At 54.1% G+C, this 24,381-nt stretch overlaps 1 protein-coding gene across 50 annotated transcripts in view; it reads left to right on the forward strand.

Moving 5' to 3' along the window:
- Positions 1 to 24,381, forward strand: part of ELN (elastin) — a 44,338-nt gene that overhangs the window by 6,840 nt on the left and 13,117 nt on the right. For 6 of the 50 annotated variants that reach the window (XM_045389692.3, XM_045389696.3, XM_045389700.3 and 3 more), the window contains exons 2-23: positions 211 to 261; positions 1,070 to 1,099; positions 2,533 to 2,565; positions 6,057 to 6,092; positions 7,430 to 7,522; positions 7,799 to 7,876; positions 7,960 to 8,010; positions 8,694 to 8,741; positions 10,043 to 10,114; positions 11,625 to 11,654; positions 12,134 to 12,205; positions 13,119 to 13,160; positions 13,584 to 13,643; positions 13,947 to 14,000; positions 16,487 to 16,567; positions 16,652 to 16,711; positions 17,912 to 18,073; positions 19,518 to 19,571; positions 21,024 to 21,170; positions 21,402 to 21,443; positions 22,110 to 22,196; positions 22,369 to 22,425. In XM_045389692.3, coding sequence (XP_045245627.2) covers positions 211 to 261; positions 1,070 to 1,099; positions 2,533 to 2,565; positions 6,057 to 6,092; positions 7,430 to 7,522; positions 7,799 to 7,876; positions 7,960 to 8,010; positions 8,694 to 8,741; positions 10,043 to 10,114; positions 11,625 to 11,654; positions 12,134 to 12,205; positions 13,119 to 13,160; positions 13,584 to 13,643; positions 13,947 to 14,000; positions 16,487 to 16,567; positions 16,652 to 16,711; positions 17,912 to 18,073; positions 19,518 to 19,571; positions 21,024 to 21,170; positions 21,402 to 21,443; positions 22,110 to 22,196; positions 22,369 to 22,425 — 1,440 coding nt within the window. The remainder of the gene's footprint in view (positions 1 to 210; positions 262 to 1,069; positions 1,100 to 2,532; positions 2,566 to 6,056; positions 6,093 to 7,429; positions 7,523 to 7,798; positions 7,877 to 7,959; positions 8,011 to 8,693; positions 8,742 to 10,042; positions 10,115 to 11,624; positions 11,655 to 12,133; positions 12,206 to 13,118; positions 13,161 to 13,583; positions 13,644 to 13,946; positions 14,001 to 16,486; positions 16,568 to 16,651; positions 16,712 to 17,911; positions 18,074 to 19,517; positions 19,572 to 21,023; positions 21,171 to 21,401; positions 21,444 to 22,109; positions 22,197 to 22,368; positions 22,426 to 24,381) is intronic. The other 44 variants (XM_045389702.3, XM_074034748.1, XM_074034749.1 and 41 more) reach the window with 19 other exon arrangements.

Here is a 24,381-nt window from a genome sequence, read left to right on the forward strand (position 1 = left end):
CAAGAATGAGAACACACTTTGTAAACACAAAGTATACACTTTGTAAATTGCTCTGGAGACAAGCAATGTCATTATTGCCATCAGCATCATTCTTGTTTCCATGTAATTCTGGGTTTTGCCATTGAAAGTAATGGCAAAAACCACAGTTACTTTTGCACCAACCTAATAGTTCTGGCTCCTGGAGGACTGACTCTACCTGTTTCCTTCCAGGAGTCCCTGGGGCCATTCCTGGTGGAGTTCCTGGAGGAGTCTATTATCCAGGTAATGTACATGAAACTTCCACACACCCAAGTCATGCAGATGATGATGATGTCCGTAATAGATGCACACTTTGACACTACAGAAGGTAGGAACATTGACACACCTACCGGAAGTCATGCCCAATTAAAATGCAATTAACAAGACACTGATTTACAGCTATTAAGAGCATACAGGCTGGACATGGTGGCTCACGCCTGTAATCTCAACACTCTGGGAGGCAGAGAAAGGAGACTGCTTGAGGCCAGGAGTTTGAGACCAGCCTGAACAACATAGGGAGATCCCCCTCTCTACACACACACACACGAAAATTAAAAATTTTAGCCATGTTCTATGTTGAGAAAAATGAAAATGCAGTATAGAAATTAAAAAAAAGAATTAGCTGGGCATGGTGGTGCATGCCTGTAGTCCTAGCTACTGGGGAGGCTGAGGCAGGAGGATCACTTGAGCCTAGGAGTTCAAGGCTGTGGTAAGCTATGATTGCACCACTGCACTGAAGTCTGGGTGACAGAGTAAAACCCTGTCTCTAAAACGGAAAAGAAAAAAAAGAAAAGAAAAATCGAAAGTAATACTTTCAATACTTAAAAAGTATTTGAGTGTGCAGAAGTGACATGGAAGTGGGGAGAGACACCAGCACTCCCCCAGATACAAACTGGTACTGGACTGCTGGCCAGGCAGAAGAGAAAACTGAGGACAGGGCTTGCCCAAGGTCCCGTGTTAGGCAGGGGTGGATTCACCCATAGCTGGGGGTGGCAGCCGGCTTGCCTGGCAGGAATACTGATGCTCTCTCTCTCTCTCTCTCCCCCCACAGGGGCTGGTCTCGGAGGCCTTGGAGGAGGAGGTGAGCTCAGAAACCACACTTGTTCCTCACTGAAGGGGCCTGGGTTTCACCCGAGCCACACGCATCCTCAGACCTGATAACCGTAGGAGACCCAAGCATCGAGGACTCCCTCATTTCACAGACAGCGTCCAGGCGGGGGGAAGAGGCTTCCTTGAGAACCAGAACCCATTGGCCTTCCCAGTGCCTGCCCTAGACTTTATCCCTGGTGCTCTCTACCTTCCTTTCTATTTTTTTTTTTCTGGAGGAGGGTAGGGCCGGGGGAGGGACAGAGTCTCATTCTGTCGCCCAGGCTGGAGTGCAGTGGCATGATCTAAGCTCACTGCAGCCTCTGCCTCCCAGGTTCAAGTGATTCTCTTCCCTCAGCCTCCCAATTAGCCAGGACTACAGGCGTGTGCCACCACGCCCAGCTTATTTTTGTATTTTTTCTAGAGACAGGGTTTCTTTTTTTTTTTTTTTCTTTTGAGACGGAGTCTCACTCTGTCGCCCAGGCTGGAGTGTAGTGGCGCGATCTCGGCTCACTGCAAGCTCCGCCTCCCGGGTTCATACCATTCTCCTGCCCCAGCCTCCCAAGTAGCAGGGACTACAGGTGCCCGCCACCACGCCCGGCTAACTTTTTGTCTTTTTTAGTAGAGATGGGGTTTCACCTTGTTAGCCAGGATGGTATCGATCTCCTGACCTCGTGATCCACCCTCCTCGGCCTCCCAAAGTTCTGGGATTACAGGCGTGAGCCACCGCGCCCTGCCGATACAGGGTTTCATCATGTTGGCCAGGCTGGTCTCAAACTCCCAACCTCAAGCAATCTGCCTGCCTCGGCCTCTCAAAGTGCTGGGTTTATAGGCGTGAACCACCTTGCCCAGCCCCTTCCTATTTCTTTTGATCCTCAAAACCCTCCCTGCCAAGCCAGCTGAACAGGCACCATCATCCTTTTTTTTTGTTTTGAGACAAAGTCTTGCTCTTGTCACCCAGGCTGCAGTGCAGTGGAGCGACCTTGGCTCACTGCAACCTCCACCTCCCAGGTTCAGGTGATTCTCCTGCCTCAGCCTCCCGAGTAGCTGGGATTACAGGCACATGCCACCACGCCCGGCTAATTTTTATATTTTTAGTAGAGCAGGGTTTCACCATGTTGGCCAGGCTGGTCTCAAACTCCTGACCTCAGATGATCCGCCTGCCTCAGCCTCCCAAAGTGCTGGGATTACAGGCATGAGCCACTGCGCCCGGCCCATCATCCCATTTTGAGGCTGAGACTCTGGGGCTCAAAGAGTATAAACCATGAGTTAGAAGTAGAGCTAGATTCCCAGGGGCTCCGTGTCTGAAGGGGAGGACCTGGGGCGTGAGATTCCACACTGCCCACACTTTCCCTGGGACGGGGGTTGGATAAGTAGTAGATGGATGAGCTGGGCACCCCCGTTCACTATCTTCTCTTCCGTCTGCAGCGCTGGGGCCTGGAGGCAAACCTCTCAAGCCAGGTAAGACCCAAGGCCTCCGAGCACTGAGAGAGAGCGAGGGGGCTGGGGAGGGAGGAACCTACCCAACTGGGAAAGAGACAAGGAAGCCGAGAACAGGACAAGGAAGCCAACGGGCAGGAGGAAGGAGGGAGGTGTGGACACCGATTAGCCTCCCAAGGATGCGTAGGCCTGGGCCAGGTCCCGGGGCTTCCAGGAACAGGAGGCTGCAAGCAGCTCCACGTCTTCCCTGTGTGAGGGCGTCTAGCATCTACCCTACACGTGCTTGTGTGTGTACCCAGCTGTCCAGAAACTCCTCTCTGCAAAGGAGAGGCTGTCTCAGAGCCTCTGCACTAGAGGCAACGTCAGGGATTGCTCCAGTTCCAGTGGCCTCCAAGCCTTACATGACCCTTGGGAGCTCAGCCCCAGATCCTCAGCCCCAGACTTCCGCTGAGTGATCCCCTAGCCCTTGACCCCAGATCGCCCTGACCTTGATGCCATTCTGAGCCCTTCTCCTGACTCCAGACAGAGCACCGGTCTCAAGCTGAAGCTTAACCCCAGTCCAAGCCCTGAGCCTAACCCCAGGCTGAACCCTGACCCTGCTGGCCCTGCTGACCCTGGTCCCACAGGACCCCCAATCCTGGCCTCAGGCCAAGCCCTGACCCCAAGCCCAAGCTGAGCACAACCCTGGTCCCGGATAAGCTCCCCTCCTAATCTCAGGCCCCTTCCAGCTGTGTCCAGACCATGGAGTTTTCCAGTAAGAAGGTGTGGCCGGATCTATCCTGGCCTCACCCAAGGGATTGGGATCTGCCACGAGGGTCCACTCTCAGCTCTGGGGAATGCACCCCCAGGAAGGAGGGCGGGGCAGGTCCCTCCGGGAAATACTGGCGGATAAGGAGCAGGTGGAGGAAACAGCGTCTCTCTCCAGATTGATGGCCCCTCGGCATGAGACGCTCCACATGTGACTTTGGCCGCCCCACACCCTGAGCTGTGTTGCCCTGGCTCAGAAGCCCAAGTCTCCAGGACACAGTTTAGATGTCCAAGAGCTCTTATGAAATCCTGATCGTTGATAATCCAAGTGCAAATGAATCTTCAAGACCCAGATTCCCCTGCGCTGAAAGTCCATCTGGGTTGTGAAACACCGGGGCTGGGGCCAGGAGAGGCGGGAGAGTGGGGTGCCTGGGGTCTACAGGGCTCTGCAAGGCCAGGAGACCCTGGGGGCTTGCCACTTATCCCTGCCAGCACCTATACCCTGTCCTCCTGGAGTGGGTGAGAGTTCTTAGCAGGGTCTTTGATGGTGGAGAGAGGACAGGGGAGCTGATAGTGGCACAGAGGTGCGGAGGTAGGTCTGTGCTTGGCCTGGAAGACCCACATTGAGGAGGTTGTGCCTGCAAAGCTGGAAGGTACATTCATTGATCCCACTAGCAGCAAAAGACACAGAGCAGGTTGTGGTTAAACACCGGAGGAAAGACAGACAACTCCCTGTGGAGTTCCAGGATGTGTAGTTGCGAAAGTGAAGCTTTTGTTAATGAAAGATTTAGGTTAGACTTCTGAAAGAACTTCCAGCTCAGGGTGAAGGAGTCAGTCCAAAGGAAAGTCAGAGCATCTCCTTCTGATAAAAAGGGCGCTGTTTCCAGGCAAGGGGCTGGATTCCATGACCTCCCCGAAGACTCAGGGCTACAAAAGGGTTGGCAGAGCCCCCATGGCACCCCCAGGGAAGCCCCCACATCCGGGCTGCCTGGACGTCCGGGCCTGCCCAGGCAGAATGGAATGGGGCACAGGCAGCGCGTGTCATGCCTGGGAACAATTAATCCCTTGGTGACAGAGGGTGGGTGGCCTGGCAGCTGCTTTTCCACGTGGGCGCCACTACGGGTCCAAGCTGGCCCCGCCCTGCCTCAGCTCTCAGCGGGGGACCGGGCAGCTGGGAGTCTGCACGCCCCACGCCCTGAACACTAGCCAGAGGCCAGTCGCCCACTGAGAGGGTCATGGGCAAGGACAAGAAGGACCTGGGAGCACCCACTGTGCGCCCTGGGTAGGTTGCACACACTAGGTGCTTTCTGCGCACACACTCACTGGTCCCAGAATGGCCATTTTGTAGATATAATGGCCATTTTGTAGATAGTGAAAACTGAGCCTGATCGGAGAGGCAAATTAACCTGCTTGTGCTCATGGAGGCTGGGTAGCAGCAGCAGGGTCTGAATCTAGAACTCTCTGATTCCAGAAAGAAAGGAGGATGGGGCTGGCCAGGTCCCTGAACTCCCAGCTGTGGTCAGCCCCTCCCCACTTTCTCCTCCTTTCCGGGTGCTGGAATCCTTGGGGCATTTGGGGCAGGTGAGTGCAAAGGAAGGAGAGCAGGCAGAGGCAGAAGTGGTCAGGCCACAGGACAGGACGTTCAGGCTGGGATCATGGGAAAAAGGAAGATGGCTCCAGAGAAGCCACCTGTCCCCCACTGCAGTCCCAGCCCCTTCTCACTTCCTGTGCAGTCCTCAGCTTCCGCTGTCAGTCCCTCTGTGGACAGGTCTGAGCGTGTCCCTTGCCCTCTCAGAGCTCAGGAAACAGGCCTGGCTTGAGAGAAGCGACTGCCAGAGCTGGTGGGGCAGGGCCCGAGTGCTGGGAAGTGACTTCTGCCTGATTACCAGGCGCTCCTGCCCAGAGGCAGAGACGCTTCTTACATGAGGCTGGCTGAGTTTCAGAGGGGTCCAGGTCCCACTAGTAGGAAATGAGGGACGAGGAGTGGTTAGTAACAGAGACCACACCCAGGGAAAGCCAAGGGGGACCTATCCAGGGTACAGCGGGTTCCATGTTTGGGATCCATCCCCGGAGAGGACTCGCCCCTGGGGCTCAGGACTGGCACTTGTAGGAGAGATCGTCACATAATTAGAAACAAACCTGGCACGGTTGTGAACTCCGACCTGATGGCCCATTGGTCCTGGCCAAGGCAAAGGAATGTCTCCCGGCGCGGGAGACGAAGCGATTGGGCCCAGATGTGGGGAGGAGACAGCCAGAGGGACCCATTTGATGTCTCATAAACATCTTAGCAAGGAGGCTCCTGGGCTGCAGGGCAGGCTGGATGGAAGGACAGATGGGTAGTGGGGACACAGGAGTTCCCCAATGTAGGTGAAGGGGAGGCGACTGAGTCAAGAGATATCTGCAAGGAAGCAGAAGACAGATCTCACTGGCCTGGGTGAGGTCTTGCTCACGGACTCTGCTCTGTCCCAGCCCTTGCCGAAAGCCCTGCTGAATCCTGTTAGCCAGCAGGACTTCTAGGAGAAGCACAGGGCTGGCCCAGGCTTGTTAGGGATCGGTGCAATGACACCTGCATTGCGCATAGTAGTCGCTCACTAAACTACTGGTGAATGCTATTTTATCAGGATCGACCCTGAGCATCACAGGCTTAGGGACCAGCCCAGGGACCTGAGTGGCTGATCACAGCACTGCCCTAACTCCATGAGACCCTTCCCACTCTGGGCCTCGGAATGCTGCCTATACACCTGTCTCTGTTTTCCTATCCACAGGTCCTGGAGGGCTTGCGGGCACTGGCCTTGGGGCAGGTGAGTACTGACACCCAAACAAGATGCCCTTTGTGGGGACCAGACCCTGAGCTCAACCCAGGGCTGGTATGGAGCACAGTCATGGAACAAGGGTACAGGCCAGGTTCCGTCCTGGGCACTGATGGGGACTGATGCTGATACCACCTGCCCCAAGCAGCTGCCCAGGACATGAGGAAATGGCAGCTGAGTACCTGGGTTCCTTTATAACATAGTAGTGAAGGCTGCATGGAGGAAGCCCCACGGACCAAGGAAGCCCAGGGGAGTCACTTAACTCAGCAGGGGTTCAGGAAGGCATTCTAGAGGAGGTGGGTGGGGAAATTTGACCCCAAAAGATCCATGCAGTTTTCAGGAAGGCTGAGGTGAGAGGATCAATGGAGCCCAGGAGGCTAAGGCTTCAGAGAACTATGATCATGTCACTGCACTCCAGCCTGGGTGACAGAGAAAGACTTCATCTCTTTTGTTGTTGTTGTTATTGTTGTTGAGACAGAGTCCCACTCTGTCACCCAGGCTGGAGTGCACTGTCTCGATCTCAGCTCACCACAACCTCCGCCTCAGGTTCAAGTGATTCTTGTGTCTCAGCCTCCCAAATAGCTGGGATTACAGGCGTGCACCACCACGCTCGGCTAATTTTTGTATTCTTAGTAGAGACAGGGTTTCCCCGTGTTAGCCAGGCTGGTCTCGAACTTCTGGCCTCAAGTGATCCACTCACCTTGGCCTCCCAAAGTGCTGGGATTACAGTCTCAAGCCACCGTGCCCGGCCACAAGACCCCATCGCTAAAGGAAAAAAAAAAAAGAGCCATACAGTTTTGTCAGAGCTGTCCGACACGCTAACCCCAGCACAGAATCTAGTTATGGTGCTTAGGCACAGTGGCTCACACCTGTAATCCTAGCACTTTGGGAGGCTGAGACGGGCAGATGGCTTGAGCCCGGGAGTTCGAGACCAGCCTGGACAAGATGGTGAAATCCTGTCACTACAAAAAATACCAAAAAAAAAAAAAAAATTGCCAGGCACAGTGGCATGCACCTGTAGTCCCACCTACTCAGAAGGCTGAGGTGGGAGGATTGCTTGAGCCTGGGAGGTTGAGGCTGCAGTGAGCCGAGATCGCACCACTGTACTCCAGCCTGGGTGACAGAGTGAGACCTTGTCTTTAAAAAAAAAAAAAAAATCCAGTACTGGTGAGCAGTGCTCACATAGATGTCCTGCAGGCATTGATGTCTGGCAGACAGCAGAAGAGCCTCCAATCTGCTTCCTGAGTGGGGCACGGCCAGGCAGGGCCAGTGTAGGAGTCTTCATGGGTGTGGTAGCTCAGGACCTCACCCCATCCTCCCCTCCGCAGGGCTCGGCGCCTTCCCTGCAGGTGCCTTTCCCGGGGCTCTGGTGCCTGGCGGAGTGGCTGATGCTGCTGCAGCTTACAAAGCTGCCAAGGCTGGTGAGTGGTGCTCTTTGGGGCATGCCACAAGCCCTCTGGCTGCCATGGGGCCCCTCCGCTTTGCAAAGAACCCCCTCAACTCAGACCTGGGAACTGGGTGGGTGGGATTGTTAGCTGCAATCTACTGGGGCTCAGGGAGGCAGCTAGCTGTGCCCAGTCTGCAGGTGAGTTAGTAACGGGGCCAGACCTCAATGCCAGGCCCTCAGCATGCAGCCCCGGGCCCTTCTGCCTCCCCACTGTTCCTTGTGCAATGCCTCAGCTATCCTGGCTCTGCAGGCGCTGGGCTCGGTGGTGTCCCAGGAGTTGGTGGCATTGGTGGTGTTGGCGGTGTTGGTGGCTTAGGAGTGTCTACAGGTACGATGGCTGTCCCCGAACTCCCTGGGTCAAGCTTGCAGGCCTGGGTGGAGCCAACTCTGATGTGGCCCCTTCTGTACCAGGTGCGGTGGTTCCTCAGCCTGGAGCCGGAGTGAAGCCTGGGAAAGTGCCGGGTCAGTGCGGAGTCCCTGGGGCTGGAGGACAGAGGGCAGGGAGGGGCAGAGGGCAGGGAGGGGCGGGCAGGGCCTGGCTTCAGTCGGGCAGAGGAACTAGCCAGGCCCAAAGTGTGGTGCCTGCATCTGTGAACTGGGGAGGAGGGGCCTGGCCTACTCCCTGGGCCCTTCTCCCAGGATCCTGGGGTAGAAAGAGACGGGCTCTGTGGCAGGCTGTCGGGCGACAGATGGGGAAACTGAGGCTCAAAGAGGCGAGTCAGTGTGGAAGGGCTTGCAGCAAGTCCTGACAGAGCTAGGGGAGCCCCGTGTCCTCTGACTCCCCATCTGGTACTCGTTCTGCCGAACCAAGCCCTTTAGGAAGTGACTTCAGGTTAAACAAAAGACTGCCTGAGTCTACACAGCAGGGAGGGACATCTGGAAGCTGTTAGCCAGAGGTGGGCTGGCCCAGCCATGTAAACAGGCTCCAGGAGACAGAGATAAATCCACACACCGAAGAGTTTGCAGATGACTTCCGAAACTCGTGGGAGGAGGGTTGTGGCCACCCCACGTCTGTCCCTGGCTGCCCCTGTCGGGCAAGGGGCTGTGGGTTTGAGGGCCTTGGAGCTGCCTGGGTGGGGAGGGCCGGGGAGGGAATCCCTGGAGGCTGAGCTACTGCTCATAACTTTGCTTTCTTTTGGCCACAGGTGTGGGGCTGCCAGGTGTATACCCAGGTGGAGTGCTCCCAGGCACAGGTGAGGGCAAGGAGGGAAACAGGGACTGTATAGGAAGAAAGCAGCCAGGACGCAGTGGCTCACGCCTGTAATCCCGTTGTTTTGGGAGACTGAGGCGGGAGGATGGCTTGAGGCCAGGAGTTTGAGACCAGTCTGGGCAACATAGTAAGACCCTCGTCTCTACAAAAAAATTTAGCCAGGCATGGTGGTGTGCACCTGTAGTCCCAGCTACTCGGGAGGCTGAGGTGGGAGGATTGCTTGAGCCCAGGAGGTCCAGGCTGCATTGAGCTATGATGGCACCACTGCACTGCAGCCCGGGTGACAGAGCAAGACCCTGTCTCAGAACAAAGAAAAAGAAAAAGAAACAGAAAAGCAGCCCCCTCAACCTCCCTAGTACTCCCCTCGCCTCCCCGAAAAGCAGAGGCCACCAGAAGCCCTGGGTCCTGACCTGAGCCATTTCCCCAAACACCAAAGCTCAGGCTAACAGACATAAGGTCCCTGGCAGTCTGTCCATCCCCTAAAGGTCAATCATCCTTCCTGCACCCCACCCAAGTCCTGATCCCAGGCACAGATCATCATCACAGCCAGAGGCGGGCCCCCAAGGACAGACCCCAGAGTGACCAGCTGTTTCCCAAAAGCTGTGAGTCACCAGGGGGCCACCCAATGAGTCTGCCCTGCAGGAGATCCTAAAGAGCTGCCCCTCACCCTCCTTTCCCCTGCCAGGGCCTGACCACCTCACCCAACATGTGACCTCCTGAATTCCCCCAAAAGCCCAGATTTAGGCTGTTCTGTGGGATTTGCTGACAGAGTGGCCCTTCCTCCCTCTCTCCTCTGCTACGCCGAGAGCCAAGGCTGCCCAGCCCCAGGGGAGACGGGAGAGGTGGAAGACGCTGGCATGGTCCCAGCTGTAGCTGGATGGCTGCTTTGGGGGCCTGGGTTGTGAACGAGAGCCCCAGAGAGCATGGGCCTCCCTGGTCTACGGGCAAGTGGCACCACCCAGCCGCTGTCCCTCTCTTTACCCTTTTTGCGGAGGGTAGTCGGGACGGCTTTTGTGATTAACTCCAGCATAGAGATGAGGCTGACTGAGGCACAAGCTCACATGGCTGGGAAATAGGATTAAAACTCAGATCTTCTGACCTTGAGCCAGACAGGGAAGGAAAGTCAGCACTAAACAGGTCCTTTCTCCACCCACCCCGTGAGCCGTGCCTGTCACTGACAGTCGGTCCCAAGGGAGGTCAGCTGGGGGACCTGAGGAGGGGAGGGGTTCCCAGCAGGGCCTGCAAGGCCTGCCTTCCTCTGCTCACTGCTTTGTCCCCCGGCAGGAGCTCGGTTCCCCGGTGTGGGGGTGCTCCCTGGAGTTCCCACCGGAGCAGGAGTTAAGCCCAAGGCTCCAGGTATGCAGCTGTCTGGACAGAGAGCTGATGGTGGGGACTCTCCCACCACCTTCTGGCCCTGGGTGTGAAATGGGGTGGGATCCTGGACTGGCTCAGGGCCCTCTGGGTGACACCTTTTAGGTTCCAGCCCTGGGCAGCCTAGTGCTGAGAAACACCAGACTGTGGCTGGGCGCAATAGCTCACACCTGTAATCCCAGTGTTTTGGGAGGGTGAGCTGGGAGGATCGCTTGGGCCCAGGAGTTCAAGACCAGCCTGGGCAACATAGCAAGACCTTATCTCTACAAAAACATGATTAAAAAATTAGCCAGACGTGGTCACACACACCTGCGGTCCCAACTACTCAGGAGGCTGAGACAGGAGGATCTCTTGAGCCCAGGAGATCAAGTTTGTCGTGAACTATGATCACACCACTACACTCCAGCCTGGGCAACAGAAAGAGACCCTGTTCCCCACTCAAAAAAAAAAAAGAAAGAAAAGAGGGCCAGATGCAGTGGCTCATGCCTGTAATCCCAGCACTTTGGGAAGCCGAGGTGGGCGGATCACTTGAGGTGAGAAGTTCGAGAGCAGCCTGGCCAATATGGTGAAACCTCATCACTACTAAAAATACAAAAATTAGCCGGGTGTGGTGGCGGGCACCTGTAGTCCCAGCTACTTGGGAGCTGAGGCAGGAGAATTGCTCGAACCCGGGAGGCAGAGGTTGCAATGAGCCGAGATCATGCCCCTGCACTCCAGCCTGGGCAATAGAGAGACCCTGTTCCCAAACAAAACAAAACAAAACAAATAAGAAAAAGAAAAGAAAACCAGGTGCGGTGGCTCATGCCTGTAATCCCAGCATTTTGGGAGGCCAAGTCAGGCAGATCACATGAGGTCAGAATTTCAAGAGCAGTCTGGCCAACATGGTAAAACCTCGTCTCTACTAAAAATACAAAAATTAGCCAGGTGTCGTGGTGCATGTCTGTAATCTCAGCTAGTCAGGTAGCTGAGGCAGGAGAATTGCTTGAACCTGGGAGGCGGAGACTGCAGTGAGCCGAGATCATGCCACTGCACTCCAGCCTGGGCAACAGAACAAGACTCCATCTCAAAAAAAAAAAAAAAGACTGGGCGTGGTGGCTTATACCTGTAATCCCAGCACTTTGGGAGGCCGAGGTGGGTGGATCACCTGAGGTCAGCCTGACCAACATAGTGAAGTCCCGTCTCTACTAATAATACAAAAATTAGCTGGGTGTGGTGGCCTGCACCTGTAATCCCAGCTACTTGGGAGGCTGAGGCAGGAGAATCGCTGGAACCTGGGAAGCGGAGAGTTGAGATTGCGATCTTGTTGCACCCCAACCTGGGCGACAAGAGCGAATCTCTGTCTCCGAAAAAAGAAACCCCAGAGTTCATGTGAGGGCAGCATGCGAGGACTGGTCTGGGAAGAACTGGCCATTCCTTGGGCCTCCTGGCCCCTTGGTACTGTCTGGCCCAGTGTCCACAGTGCCAGGGCTGCAGTGACAGCTTTTTATCATTACAGGTGTAGGTGGAGCTTTTGCTGGAATCCCAGGTGAGGCAAGGCTGGTGGGAGAAGCAGGGTGGCCAGCCAGGCAGACGCTCTTACCTCGGGAGGGGCTGGGGCACCCAAGATCCTATCCAAACCTGCCCAATTTCCCCCATGCCTGCTGCGCCAGGCCTTGCAGTGGCTGTAGCACCAAGTGGCACCCATCCCAGGCCTGCTGCCTCTGCTGGCATAGCAGCCCAAAGTCCAAAGGAGTCCAGAAAACCCGCCAGCCTGTGCCAAGGGCTGCAGGCCTGAACTGGGGCCCAGGCCCCAGGAGGGAGAGAATCCCGTAGCTTCCTGGAGGAAGTGGCCTGTTGCTGGGAGTTTCTCAACTGACCCATGATGGAGATTCAGGGAGTCCTGCGAAGCAGGATGGTTTCTGGATGCTGTAGCAAGCTCCTTCTGTCTGAGCAGAAAGTGGAGTGGGTGGAGGAGGGTTTGAAAGGGGCTGCTGGGACCAGAACTTGCTCTCTTTAATCCCACAGGAGTTGGACCCTTTGGGGTACAGCAACCTGGAGTCCCACTGGGGTACCCCATCAAGGCCCCCAAGCTGCCCGGTAAGTCAGAGGGATGATTCAAGATGCACCACTCGGCCAGGTGCGGTGGTTCATGCCTGTAATCCCAGCGCTTTGGGAGGCCAAGGCGGGCAGATCACTTGAGGTCAGGAGTTCAAGACCAGCCTGGCCAACATGGCGAAACCCCGTCCCTACTAAAAATACAAAAATTAGCCAGGTGTGATAGTGCAGACCTGTAATCCCAGGTACTGGGGAGGCTGAGACAGGAGAATCTCTTGAACCCGAAATGTGGAGGTTGCGGTGAGCTGAGATCACGCCACTGCACTCCAGCCTGGGTGACAGAGTGAGACTCTGTCTCCAAAAAAATAAAACAAGAAGAAAAAGAAAAAATGCACCACTCACTGCGCCTCCCTGCACAGAAGTCAGCCTGGGTACAGGTGTCTCTGGTGGCAGGGAAGGGGTATTGAAGCCTCTTTATGGTCACCAGCCAAGGAGAGCTTGGGAAAGTCGTCTGCAGATATTGGACTCACACACGCACGCTCATGTACAGAGACCCATAGCCCCGATCTGAAGCTATTATGCTGTTAGAAAGGAACACGGTTAATTGGAAAGATCCCTCTAACATCCACCCCCTCATGCTCCTGCCCCTACCTCTGCAATCAGCTTAGACAATGAGATGCTTTCCACTGGGGAGGGGGTGTAAGGAAAATACTAAGACTCCAGGGACATGATGGGGCTTGAATTTGTAGGGGGATGTGTGTTCCATTGGGCCCCAGGGGCAGAAGTGTCCTCTGCCTCCTCCACCCAGCACCTCTGCTCTCCTGGGAGCAGCTCAGGACCCTGGTGTGGGAGGTCTCAGGCCTCAGCACCTGTAGGGGCAGATCTGTCCACCCAGGTTGGTGGGAGCCTAGCAAGGCGTGGGGAAGCCCCTGAGCTTGCTCTGTCCTCTCTCCAGGTGGCTATGGACTGCCCTACAGCACAGGGAAACTACCTTACGGTGAGTGAGACCCTTCTAGACTGTGGGCTTCCAGCTCTTTCCCACTCCAGGGTCCTAGCAAGGGTGCTGTGCTTCCAGCCCTGGGCCAGGAGAGCACCTCGCTGGGGCAGGGTTGGGGTCTTGGAGTGGGAATCTCAGGAGGAAAGGGCATAGACTTTGCACTCAGCATGGGTCTCCATCCCTGCCCTCCCACCTATCAATAATGAGACCTTAGGTGAGCTGTGTTCCTTCTTTGAGCCTCTGTCCTCATCTGTAAAATGGATAGAACAATTCCATACACGTATTTGTATTTGTTTTCACTCTAGCTAGGGGTGACAGGTGCAGACTCAGGACAGCTTGGGCCCCGAGGGCAAGGCAGGGGGAGGGGGAGGGCAGCAGTGGTGACGTCTGCACAAATAACCACCAAGCCTCTCTGTTTTGCAGGCTATGGGCCCGGAGGAGTGGCTGGTGCAGCGGGCAAGGCTGGTTACCCAACCGGGACAGGTAAGGAAAGCCTCACCTTACTTCCAGCCAAGGGATCACTGATCTTCGGGGCTCCAGAGCCCTGGGGTGGGTGAGGTTCTCTCCTGAAAGCAGAGCAGCCCACCCTGCATCCAGACCCTGGTGCAAACCTGCAGCAGGATCCTGGGGGAGGGGTGGGGCAGCTCCATCAGCCTCTTCCAGGTCTGAAGCCCCCACATATACCCGCATGTCAGTGGATTGGCTCTCTCGGGACTGGAAACAAGTGGGTTCTGGAGATACAGGAGCACTGTTTCAAGGTCTCTCCCCTCTGCTCCCCTCCCCCAGGGGTTGGCCCCCAGGCAGCAGCAGCAGCGGCAGCTAAAGCGGCAGCAAAGTTGGGTGAGTGCCCCTGGAGTCCCCACCTGGTGGCCTCCAGCCCCCTAGCCTCTCCATTCCCATTACTATTGAGAGCCTGCCTCATAGATGAATGACCAAAGTGGCCCCTACTTATCCCCATTTACTCAAAATTTTCAACACCACCCATCTATCTATCCCTCCCTCCAACCATTCTTCCATGCGTCCATGCATCCATTTATCCTTCTATCCATCTATTACTTTCTCCATCCCTCCCTCCTTCCATCCATTTCTCTATGCATCCATCTATCCATCCATCCACTCATCCAGCCATCCTTTCATCCATCCATCTATCCCTCCCTCCATCCATTCCCATTCCTCCATGCATCCATCTATCCATCCATCCATTCATCTACTCATCTACCCACCCATGCATCCATCCATCCACTCATCCACCTGTTCATTCATCCATCCATCTCTCCCTCCATCCATCCATCCATCCATCCCCTCATCCATCCATCCATCCCCTCATCCATCCATCCATTTATCCATCCATCACTCCCTCGCTCCATTCATCCATCCATCATCTATCCATCTATTCCTCCGTGCACCCATTTGTCCATCCAACCATTCCTCCATGCATCCATCTATCCCTCCATCCGTTCCTCCAGGCACCCATCCATCCATTTCTCCATGCATGCATCCATCCTTCCATCTCTCCATGCATGCATCCATCCTTCCATCCATCCATCCATCCACCCACCATCTGTTCCTCCGTGCATCCATTCATCCATTCCTCCATACATCCATCCATCCACCCACCCATCAATTCATCCCTCCATCCATTCTTCCATCTATCCATCCACTCATCCATCCATTCCTCCATGCATCCATCTATCCATTCATACATCCACTCATCCATCCATCCATTTACCCATCCATCCACTCATCCATCCATCCATCACTACCTCCATCCATCCATCTGCCCATTCTTCCATGCATCCCTCTGTCCATTCCTCCATGTACCCATCCATCCATTTCTCCATGCATGTATCCATCCTTCCATCCATTCATCCATCCATCCATCTACTCACCCATGCATCCATCCACCCGTCTATCCGTTTCTCCATGCATCCACCCATCCATCCACTCATCCATCCATCCATTTACCCATCCATCCACTCATCCATATATCCATCCATCCATCCATCAATCTATTCATCCATCAGTCCATCCATCCATCACTCCCTCCATCAATTCTTCCATCCATCCATCCATCTGCCAATTCTTTCGCGCATACCTCCGTCCATTCCTCTATGCACCCACCCATCCATTTCTCCATGCATGCATGCATCCATTCATTCCTCCATGCATCCATGCACCCATCCATCCATTCCTTCATTTATTCATTCATTCATTCATCCATTCATTCCTCCATGCGTTCATCCATGTCTGCTTCCTTCCCTCCCTCACTGCCTCCTCCCACACATCCATCTCAGAGATCAGGAACAAGCAAGAGTTCTTGTAGAGAATATAGCCACTGTTGTGGGAGTCAAGAAATGGGAGGCATTTTTTTCTACCTGGGGAAGGGCTTCCCAGAGAAAGTGATGTGTGATTCAGGCCTTAAAAAATAAAGATGGAGCTTACTATGTGGTTAAAACAGGAAAGAGGAGGCCAAGCAGAGGGAATGGGTACCATGGTGGTTAGAAAGATAATTTTAGGTGATGCATATATAAGCATTTAAAACATTTAATAGTTATATATCAATTTAATGTGTACTATAAAAATTTTAACTCACTGCTCAGGCCAGTGAGCTCTTGGCTAGCATGGCTGCAGATGGAATGTGGTATTCCTGTGCCCGTGCAGTGAGTGGAGTGGGCATCTGTCCCCCGCCCCAGGTAGTGCCCACCTCAGGGTCAGACCACTAGGGCTGAAGTCCTCCTTCATCCTCAGCCCCAGGGAAGCCCTTTCCTTATCTCCCCACCAGTCCGAGAGGCAGGAATGTGGGGAGAAGCCTGGAGCTGGGCCTCCCAGCGGAAGCCCTGCAGGCCCCCCTCCCAGCACCGGAGGCTCCTTGGCCCCAGCGGCTGGTGGGACGGCTGGAATGTGGGAGCGGGAGATTGGGGCTGTGAGGGGCTGCCAGAGCCAAGCGGCCAGGCGCTTGGATTACAAACTTGGCTGCATCTTCGGAACACAGGGAGAGGAAGTCTTGAACATTCCTGCAGGGGCCCCTCTGGCCCAGGGAGCGGCCACTTGTGGTTTCTCAGTATGTGGCAGTGATTAGAATGGGATTTGTCTGAAAACATGCAAGTCCCTTAATGAGCGTGTTGAAATGGACACTTTGGGGGAGAGTCAAGGAACCTGACAGTAGAGTCAGGTGGGGGCCTCCCCAAACAGGCCCATCTGGAGACACCTGGGCCCCATTCCTGGATGAGATCGCACTGGTGAAAATGCCAGTGTCTAAGTGGCCATCCTACCTGTCCTCAGGAGGGTCCTTGGGAAAGTACATTGCACTGTCCCCATCTCAACAGGTGCTGGAGTCCTCCCTGGTGTTGGAGGGGGCGGTGTTCCTGGCGTGCCTGGGGCAATTCCTGGAATTGGAGGCATCGCAGGTAACATCTGTCCCAGCAGGGGGTGGGTGTGTCCTTGAGATGGCCACAAGGCAAGGACCTCACCCTCTGTGGCTGTGTTTTCAGGTGCTGGGACTCCAGCTGCAGCTGCAGCTGCAGCAGCAGCCGCTAAGGCAGCCAAGTACGGTGAGTGCCTCCCGGGGTGGCAAGCCCACAGCTCGGGCTCCTGCATGGACCTCGGAGACCCTAGCCCTAAAGCCAAATGGACTTGGTCTTTGTCCCTTCCGAAATACGCATTGTTCATGCCTCCTTACCTTTGCTCCTTCTGATCACTCTGAGATGCCATCTCTATTGTTTTGCCCTGATTAACTCAGCAGAGGGAGGGGACCCTGCAGAGGGGACCTCGCTCCCCGGACTCCATCCCCTCCAGGGCTGGCCCACAGGTGTCTGCTGCATCAACTAAGTGGGTGCCCAGTGGAGGGAATTCTGACTGTGCTTTAGAAATAGATCACATTCTAGCTATGCGCAGTGGCTCACGCCTGTAATCCCAACAATTTGGGAGGCTGAAACCAGGAGTTTGAGACCAGCCTGAGCAACATACTGAGACCCCATCTTTCCAAAAACTATTTTAAAATTATCTAGGCATGGTGGCACATGCCTGTGGTCCCAGCTACCTGCGAGGCTGAGGTGGGAGGATGGCTTGAGCCCAGTAGTTCAAGGCTGCAGTGAGCTCTGATCATGCCACTGCACTCCAGCCTGGGTAAGTGAGAATTTGGTTCAAATAAAAAAGGAAAGAGAGACAGAAAGACAGGGGAAAGGAAAGGGAAGGGAAGGGAAGGGAAGGGAAGGGAAGGGAAGGGAAGGGAAGGGAAGGGAAGAAAAGGGAAGGGAAGAAAAGGGAAGGGAAGAAAAGGGAAGGGAAGGAGGAAGGGAAAGGAAGGAGGAAGGGAGGGAGAGAGAGAGGCAGGAAGGAAAGAAAGAAAGGAAGAAAGAGAAAGAAAGAAAGAAAAAAGAAAGAGAGAGAGAAAGAGAGGGAGGGAGGGAAAGAAAGAGAAAGAAAGAAAAAGAAAGAGAAAGAAAAGAAAGAAAGGAAGGAAGGAAGGAAGGAAGGGGAAGGAAGGAAGGAAGGAAGGAAAAAGAAAAGAAAAGAAAAGAAAAAGAAAGAGATCACACTCCTCCAGCCCACAGATTCAAATCCCTAGAGCTCTTTAGGGACCCTCTTAGTCTCTCTGCATCTCTCTGATGAGTTGGATCCATGCAGAGGAAATGTCAACCCACCTGCAGTCGTGCACTCAGGACCAACTGTCACTTCCATACTCTACTAACCACCCTTGGAGCCCTCTGAGGTTCCCATAAGTTAGGAAAACAATGCTTTTTCTTCCACAGGAGCTGCTGCAGGCTTAGTGCCTGGTGGGCCAGGCTTTGGCCCAGGAGTAGTTGGTGTCCCAGGAGCTGGCATTCCAGGTGTTGGTGTCCCAGGAGCTGGCATTCCAGGTGTTGGTGTCCCAGGAGCTGGCATTCCAGTTGTCCCAGGTGCTGGGGTTCCAGGTGAGCTGGGCTGTGTGTGTGTGTGTGTGTGTGTGTGTGTGTGTGTGTGTGTGTGTGTAAGAGAGAACTATTGAGACTATTGCCAAAATTTGTGCATTCTCCCTAACACCTTAACCATCTGCCCATACCCTTGACCACATCTCATCCCCTCATCTTCTCTTCCTTGGGTTATACCAATCTGCTAATTAGCTTCTAACCAGTATCATATTTTCCAATTGACCTTCCGGTTATCAGTGTTCTCTGGGGGGGCAGGAATCGTGTCTTTTTCAACTCCATATTCCTAGCCCTTAGCTGAGTAGGTGTTCAGTTTATGGTGGATAGAAGGGTAAGTGGGTTGATAGATGGATAAGTGGATAAATGGGTGGGTAGATGGATGAATGGGTGGGTGGATGAATGAATGGATGGATAGATGGGTGTATGAATGCGTGGGTGGATGGATGGATGGATGGATGGATGGATGGATGGATGGATGGATGGATAAGTGGGTGGATGAATGGGTGGAGAGATGAGTAGGTGAGTGGATGTGTGGGTGGATGGGTGGCGGATGGATAGATGAGTGGATGGATGGGGGCATGGACGGATGGGAGGATGGATGGAAGAATGATGATGAATGGGTAGATGGATGGGGGATGGATGGATGGGAGGCTGGATGAAAGAATGGGTGGATGGATGGGTAGATGGATGGATGGGTAGATGGATGGATGAATGAGCACATGGTTGGAGGGGTAGATGAATAGATGGGTGGGTGGAAGGGTAGGCAGGCAAATGCAAAATGGATGGTTGGATAGAAGGTTAGATGAATGGATAGATAGGCAGATGGGATAAGCTGGTAGATAGATGAGTGAACAGAGAGTTAGGTGGTTGGGTGGGTGGATTGAGATCCAAGGATAGACAGACAAATGGACAGCCGGGCGCGGGTGGCTCACACCTGTAATCTCAGCACTTTGGGAGGCCAAGATGGGCAGATTACCTGAGGTCAGGAGTTCGAGACCAGCCTGGCCAATATGGTGAAACCCTGCCTCCACTAAAAATAGAAAGAAATTAGCCAGGCGTGGTGGTGGGCTCCTGTAATCCCAGTTACTTGGGAGGCTGATCAGGAGAATTACTTGAACGGGGGAGGCAGAGATTGCAGTGAGCTGAGATCACACTATTGCACTCCAGCCTGGGCCACAAGACTGAGACTCCGTCTCAAAAAAAAAAAAAAAAAAAAAGACAAATGGACAGGTATAGAGGTGGGTCATTGGGTAGATGGATGATGGAGGTGGCTGGGTATACAGACGGGCAGGTGGGGGACATCATCAGTGCATAAATGCAGATATAGCCAACTCTATGTTGGCGTGAAAAGAAGAAGGCCCAACACACAGATGGGTAGACAGACGGATACATACTGTGCAGCTCTCCTTCAATCTCTCCTGAGCATTTGTGTCCCTCTTGGTCTCTCCAGGGGCTGTGTCACCAGCTGCAGCTGCTAAGGCAGCTGCGAAGGCAGCCAAATACGGTGAGTGCTATGCTGACAGCTCTGCCCCTCACTGTCCTGACCTCTACTTACCAGAACTAAAGGACTCTCCTCTTCTTGCCCAGAGAAGGGAAGTGACTTGCCCAGGGTCACCAAGCAAGTCACCGGCAGGCCTCAGGACGATGTCTCCCCCGTTTGTCTTCTACCACAGGGCCACGGGGCTGAGTGGTGGGAAAGTCCCAGGATGGCATTCCCAGTGGGGACAGTGACCCTGACCCTCCCTGCTCTGGCCAAGGCCCTCTCAGAGGAGCCCAAAACTGTCTGGGGATTCTGCCAATAGTCTCTCTGCATCCAACAAAGGGGGGCTTCCCCAAGTGCTCAGAGAGGAGAGGGGCCGGAGGAGGACTGAAGAGTGTCCGTAAAAGCTTCATGGCGGGGCTGGGTGCAGTGGCTCACATCTGTAATCCCAGTATTTTGAGAGACCAAGGTAGGAGAATCGCTTGAGGCTGGGAATTAGAGACCAGCATGGGCAAAATAGCAAGACCCTGTCTCTACATAAAATGTAAAAATTAGCTGGGCATAGTGGCATGTGCCTGTTTTTTCCAGCTACTTGGGAGGTCAAGGCAGAAGGATCACTTGAGGCCAGGAGTTTGAGACCAACTTGGGCAACATAGCAAGACCCCATCTCTACAAAAAATAAAAAATGAATTAAAAATTTTTTTCTTTTTTTCTTTTTTTTTTTTTTTTCTGAGATAGAGATTCACTCTGTTGCCCAGGCTGGAGTGCAGTAGCATGATTTTGGCTCACTGCAACCTCTGCCTCCCAGGTTCAAGCAATTCTCATGCATCAGCCTCCCAAGAAGCTGGGATTACAGACGCACGTCACCATGCCTGGCTAATTTTTGTATTTTCAGTAGAGACGGCTTTGCCATGTTGGCCAGGCTGGTCTCAAACTCCTGGCCTCAAATGACCCACTTGCCTCGGCCTCCCAAAGTGCTGGGATTATGGGCATGAGCCACCGCACCCAGCCAAAAAAAAAAAATTTTTTTTTTTTGAGACGAAGTCTCACTCTGTCACCCAGGCTGGAGTGCAGTGGCGTGATCCCAGCTCAAGTGATTCTCCTGCCTCAGCCTCCCATGTAAACGGGATACAGGTGCACACTACCACACCTGGCTGATTTTGTGTTTTGAGTAGAGATGGAGTTTCACCATATTGGCCAGGCTGGTCTCGAACTCCTGACCTCAGGTGATCCACCTGCCTCAGCCTCCCAAAATGTTAGGATTACAGGCATAAGCCACTGTGCCTGGCCCAAAATTTTTTTTTAAAGGCTTCATGGTGGAGGCTGCGGGGAACCCAGGCATCCCAGTTTTCTGTCTTTTATGGACAAGGCCTGGGGGAAACTTGCATCCTCTTTCCCAGTCCATCAACATCCCTCAGAGCCTGCCCAGCCTCTCTCACTGAGCTTCCTTTCCATTTGGCTCCCTTCCCTCTGCAGGGGCCAGGGCCGGAGTCGGAGTTGGAGGCATTCCTACTTTTGGGGTTGGAGCAGGGGGCTTTCCCGGCTATGGTGTCGGAGTCGGAGGCATCCCCGGAGTCGGAGGCGTTCCCGGAGTCGGAGGTGTCCCGGGAGCTGGCATTTCCCGTGAGCCTTCGTCACATCTGGGGACATGGGTTGAGAAGAGATGGGGGCTTCTTGTCTGCTCAGCTCTGCAGGGGCAGTGGGGACTGCAGATCGGGCTTGAATGTGCTCAGGGAAGAGTTGGGGGAGAAGCGAGGTCGTCCATGCCTTACAGGGCAGAAGAGCTTTAAACACGGCTCGGAGGAGACCCAGGCAAGGCTTCTGAGGGTCTCTTTCTTTCTCATTTCCTTGTAGCTGAAGCTCAGGCAGCAGCTGCCGCCAAGGCTGCCAAGTACGGTAAGTGCCCCTGCCCTGCCTGACCCCAAGCCCTGCTTTCCTGTGGGGCTCAAGGACCAACCTCAGGGCAAACTGACTCCCAGGCCTCCGGGACTGAAATGGCCCGGACCAAGGTCACGAGGCCCCTGCCCCATCTTCCAAAGCCACACTCCACTCTTACTGTCCTTTTCAGATGCTTCCTGTTAGGACTGTTGGTGACCTGCTCATCACCCCACCCCCCATCCCCAGAACCGAAGGTGCCTGGCCAGGCTGGGTGGCTCACGCCTGTAATCCCAGCACTTTGGGAGGCCGAGGCAGGTGGATCCCTTGAGGCCAGGGGTTCGAGACCAGCCTGACCAACATGGTGAAACCGTGTATCTACTGAAAAATACAAAAATTAACTGGGCATGGTGGCAGGCACCTATAGTCCCAGCTACTTGGGATGCTGAGGCAGGAGAATGACTTGAACCTGGGAGGTAGAGGCTGCAGTGAGCAGAGATTACACCATTGCACTCCAGCCTGGGTGACAGAGGGAGACTCCGACTCCAAAAATAAAAATAAATAAATAAAAAGAAATGAAGGTGCCAGGAAACCGTTCTCTTCTTCTCCCGATTCTCCCACCCACCCATGCTCCCCCAAGAAGTGAGCACTGGGAGGGGCGAGGCTGAAAGTTCTCCACTCCCCCAGGTGCTGCAGGAGCAGGAGTGCTGGGTGGGTTGGTGCCAGGTGCCGGAGGCGTAGTCCCAGGTGTGCCGGGCGTGGGAGGAGTGCCAGGTGAGCTGTGTTCTCTAGCCCAGAGACCGGTTTAGTTTGTCTCACGGAAGGGGCCCTGGAGTTGACCAAGGTTGACTGCACCATTTTACAAACGGGAAGACTGAGCCTAGAGATGGGAAGCAGGGAGGGGTGCGAGAGACCACTCCCTCACCCCTTCTCTTCACACCTCTAGGAGTGGGGACCCCAGCAGCTGCAGCTGCTAAAGCAGCCGCCAAAGCCGCCCAGTTTGGTAAGTCCTCCTCACACCCGCCATCGGCTCACGGAGCGCTGCCTTCTCATGTGCCCTGCTCTGGGATCTGACCGCCCAGCTCCCTGTTCCTTTCCACCCCCCTTAGGCTGCCACGTTCTGGGGTGGGCCCTCCTTAGAGCTTTTGGTCCACTGATGACCTCTAGGAGTGTGGGTGACGTTTCTGATTAGGGAAGCAGGGTTAGCAGTGTGAGCCTCCCTGTTCCTAAAGTCCCTGGTGCCTCCCAGGCTATTAGGGACCTGACCTCATGCTGAGCTCCAGCTCCCCTGTGACGGACTCCAGTTCTCCCCCTTCTCCTTCTCTTTCTCCTCCTTCTTGTGCTCCTCCTCCTCCTCTTCCTTCTTCTTCTTTTCTTCTCCTCCTCCTTCCCCTTCTCCCTCCTCCTCCTTCTTCTCGTTCTTCTTCTCCTTCCTCTTCTTTTTCTTTCTTCCTCTTCTCCTCCTGCTTATTTTCCTTCTCCTTCTCCTCCTCCTGCTTCTCCTTTCTTCTCCTTCTTCTTCTTCTCCTTCTTCTTTCTTCTTCTTCTCCTCCTCCTCCTTCTTCTTTCTCTTCTTCTCCTTTCTTCTTCCTCCTTCTTCTTCCTTCTTCTTCCTCCTCCTCCTCCTTCTTCTCCTTCTTCTTCTTCTTCTTCTCCTCCTCCTCCTCCTTCTCCTTCTCTCCTTCTTCTTTCTCCTCCTTCTTTCTTTTCCTCCTCCTTTCTTCTCCTCCTTTTCCTCATTCTTCTTTCTTCTCCTTCTTCTTTCTTCTCCTTCTCCTTCTTCTTCCTTCTTCTTGAGATAAAGTCTAGCTCTGTCACCCAGGCTGGGGTACAGTGCCACAATCATAGCTCACTGCAGCCTCAACCTGCCAGGCTCAAGCAATCTGCCTGCGTCCAACTCCCAAGCAGCGACCACAGGTGCCCACCACCATGCCTGGCTCATTTTTTAATTTTTTTGTAGCAACAGTAGTCTCACTATGGTGATCAGGCTGGTATCAAACTCCTGGGCTCAAGCGATTCTCACACCTCTGCCTCCCAAAGTGCTGGGATTACAGGCTTGAGCCACCACGCCCAGCCTGCAGTACTTCTTGTTCCCCATCTTTTGCTATATTTGAGGGCCACCCTGGTAGCCCCAGGTGCCCACACTTTTCTGAACATGGCAAATTGTAGCAGCACCAACTGTAGAGCTCAACTGTATATCAGGCCCTGGGCATGGGGTCTGTAGGCCTTGGCATTAGGGACCTGTGGGCTAAAAGGTTCAGATCAGAATCTCTAAGGCTGAATAGGCCAGACAGCATTTCAACTGCAGGCCTGCTGAGCCCCAAATTCTCACACACAGCAATCTTTATTACATGTTTATTTGAGACAGGGTCTCACATTGTCGCCCAGGCTGGAGTGCAGTGATGCTGTCATAGCTCACTACAGGCCTCAAACTCCTGACTTAAGCGATTCTTCCCCCTTAGTATCCCTAGTAGCTGGGGCTACAGGCACGTGCCACCATGCCCAGTTTAAAAAAAAAAAAAAGATGCCGGGCACAGTGGCTCAAGCCTGTAATCCCAGCACTTTGGGAGGCCGAGACAGGCGGATCACGAGGTCAGGAGATCGAGACCATCCTGGCTAACCCGGTGAAACCCCATCTCTACTAAAAAATACAAAAAACTAGCCAGGCGAGGTGGCAGGCGCCTGTAGTCCCAGCTACTCGGGAGGCTGAGGCAGGAGAATGGCGTGAACCCGGGAGGCGGAGCTTGCAGTGAGCCAAGATCTAGCCACTGCACTCCAGCCTGGGCGACAGAGCAAGACTCCGTCTCAAAAAAAAAAAAAAAGAAAAAAAATTTGTAGGCAATCCTCTCACGTTGGCCTCTCAAAGTGCTGGGATGACAGGCATGAGCCAACGTGCCTGGCCTACAAACAATCTTATAGAGTTGAGTTTATTTTTCCCTTTTACAGATGTGGAAACTGA

The sequence above is a fragment of the Macaca fascicularis genome, chromosome 3 (assembly GCF_037993035.2).
Source record: "Macaca fascicularis isolate 582-1 chromosome 3, T2T-MFA8v1.1".
In the NCBI taxonomy this organism is placed as follows: Eukaryota; Metazoa; Chordata; class Mammalia; order Primates; family Cercopithecidae; genus Macaca; species Macaca fascicularis.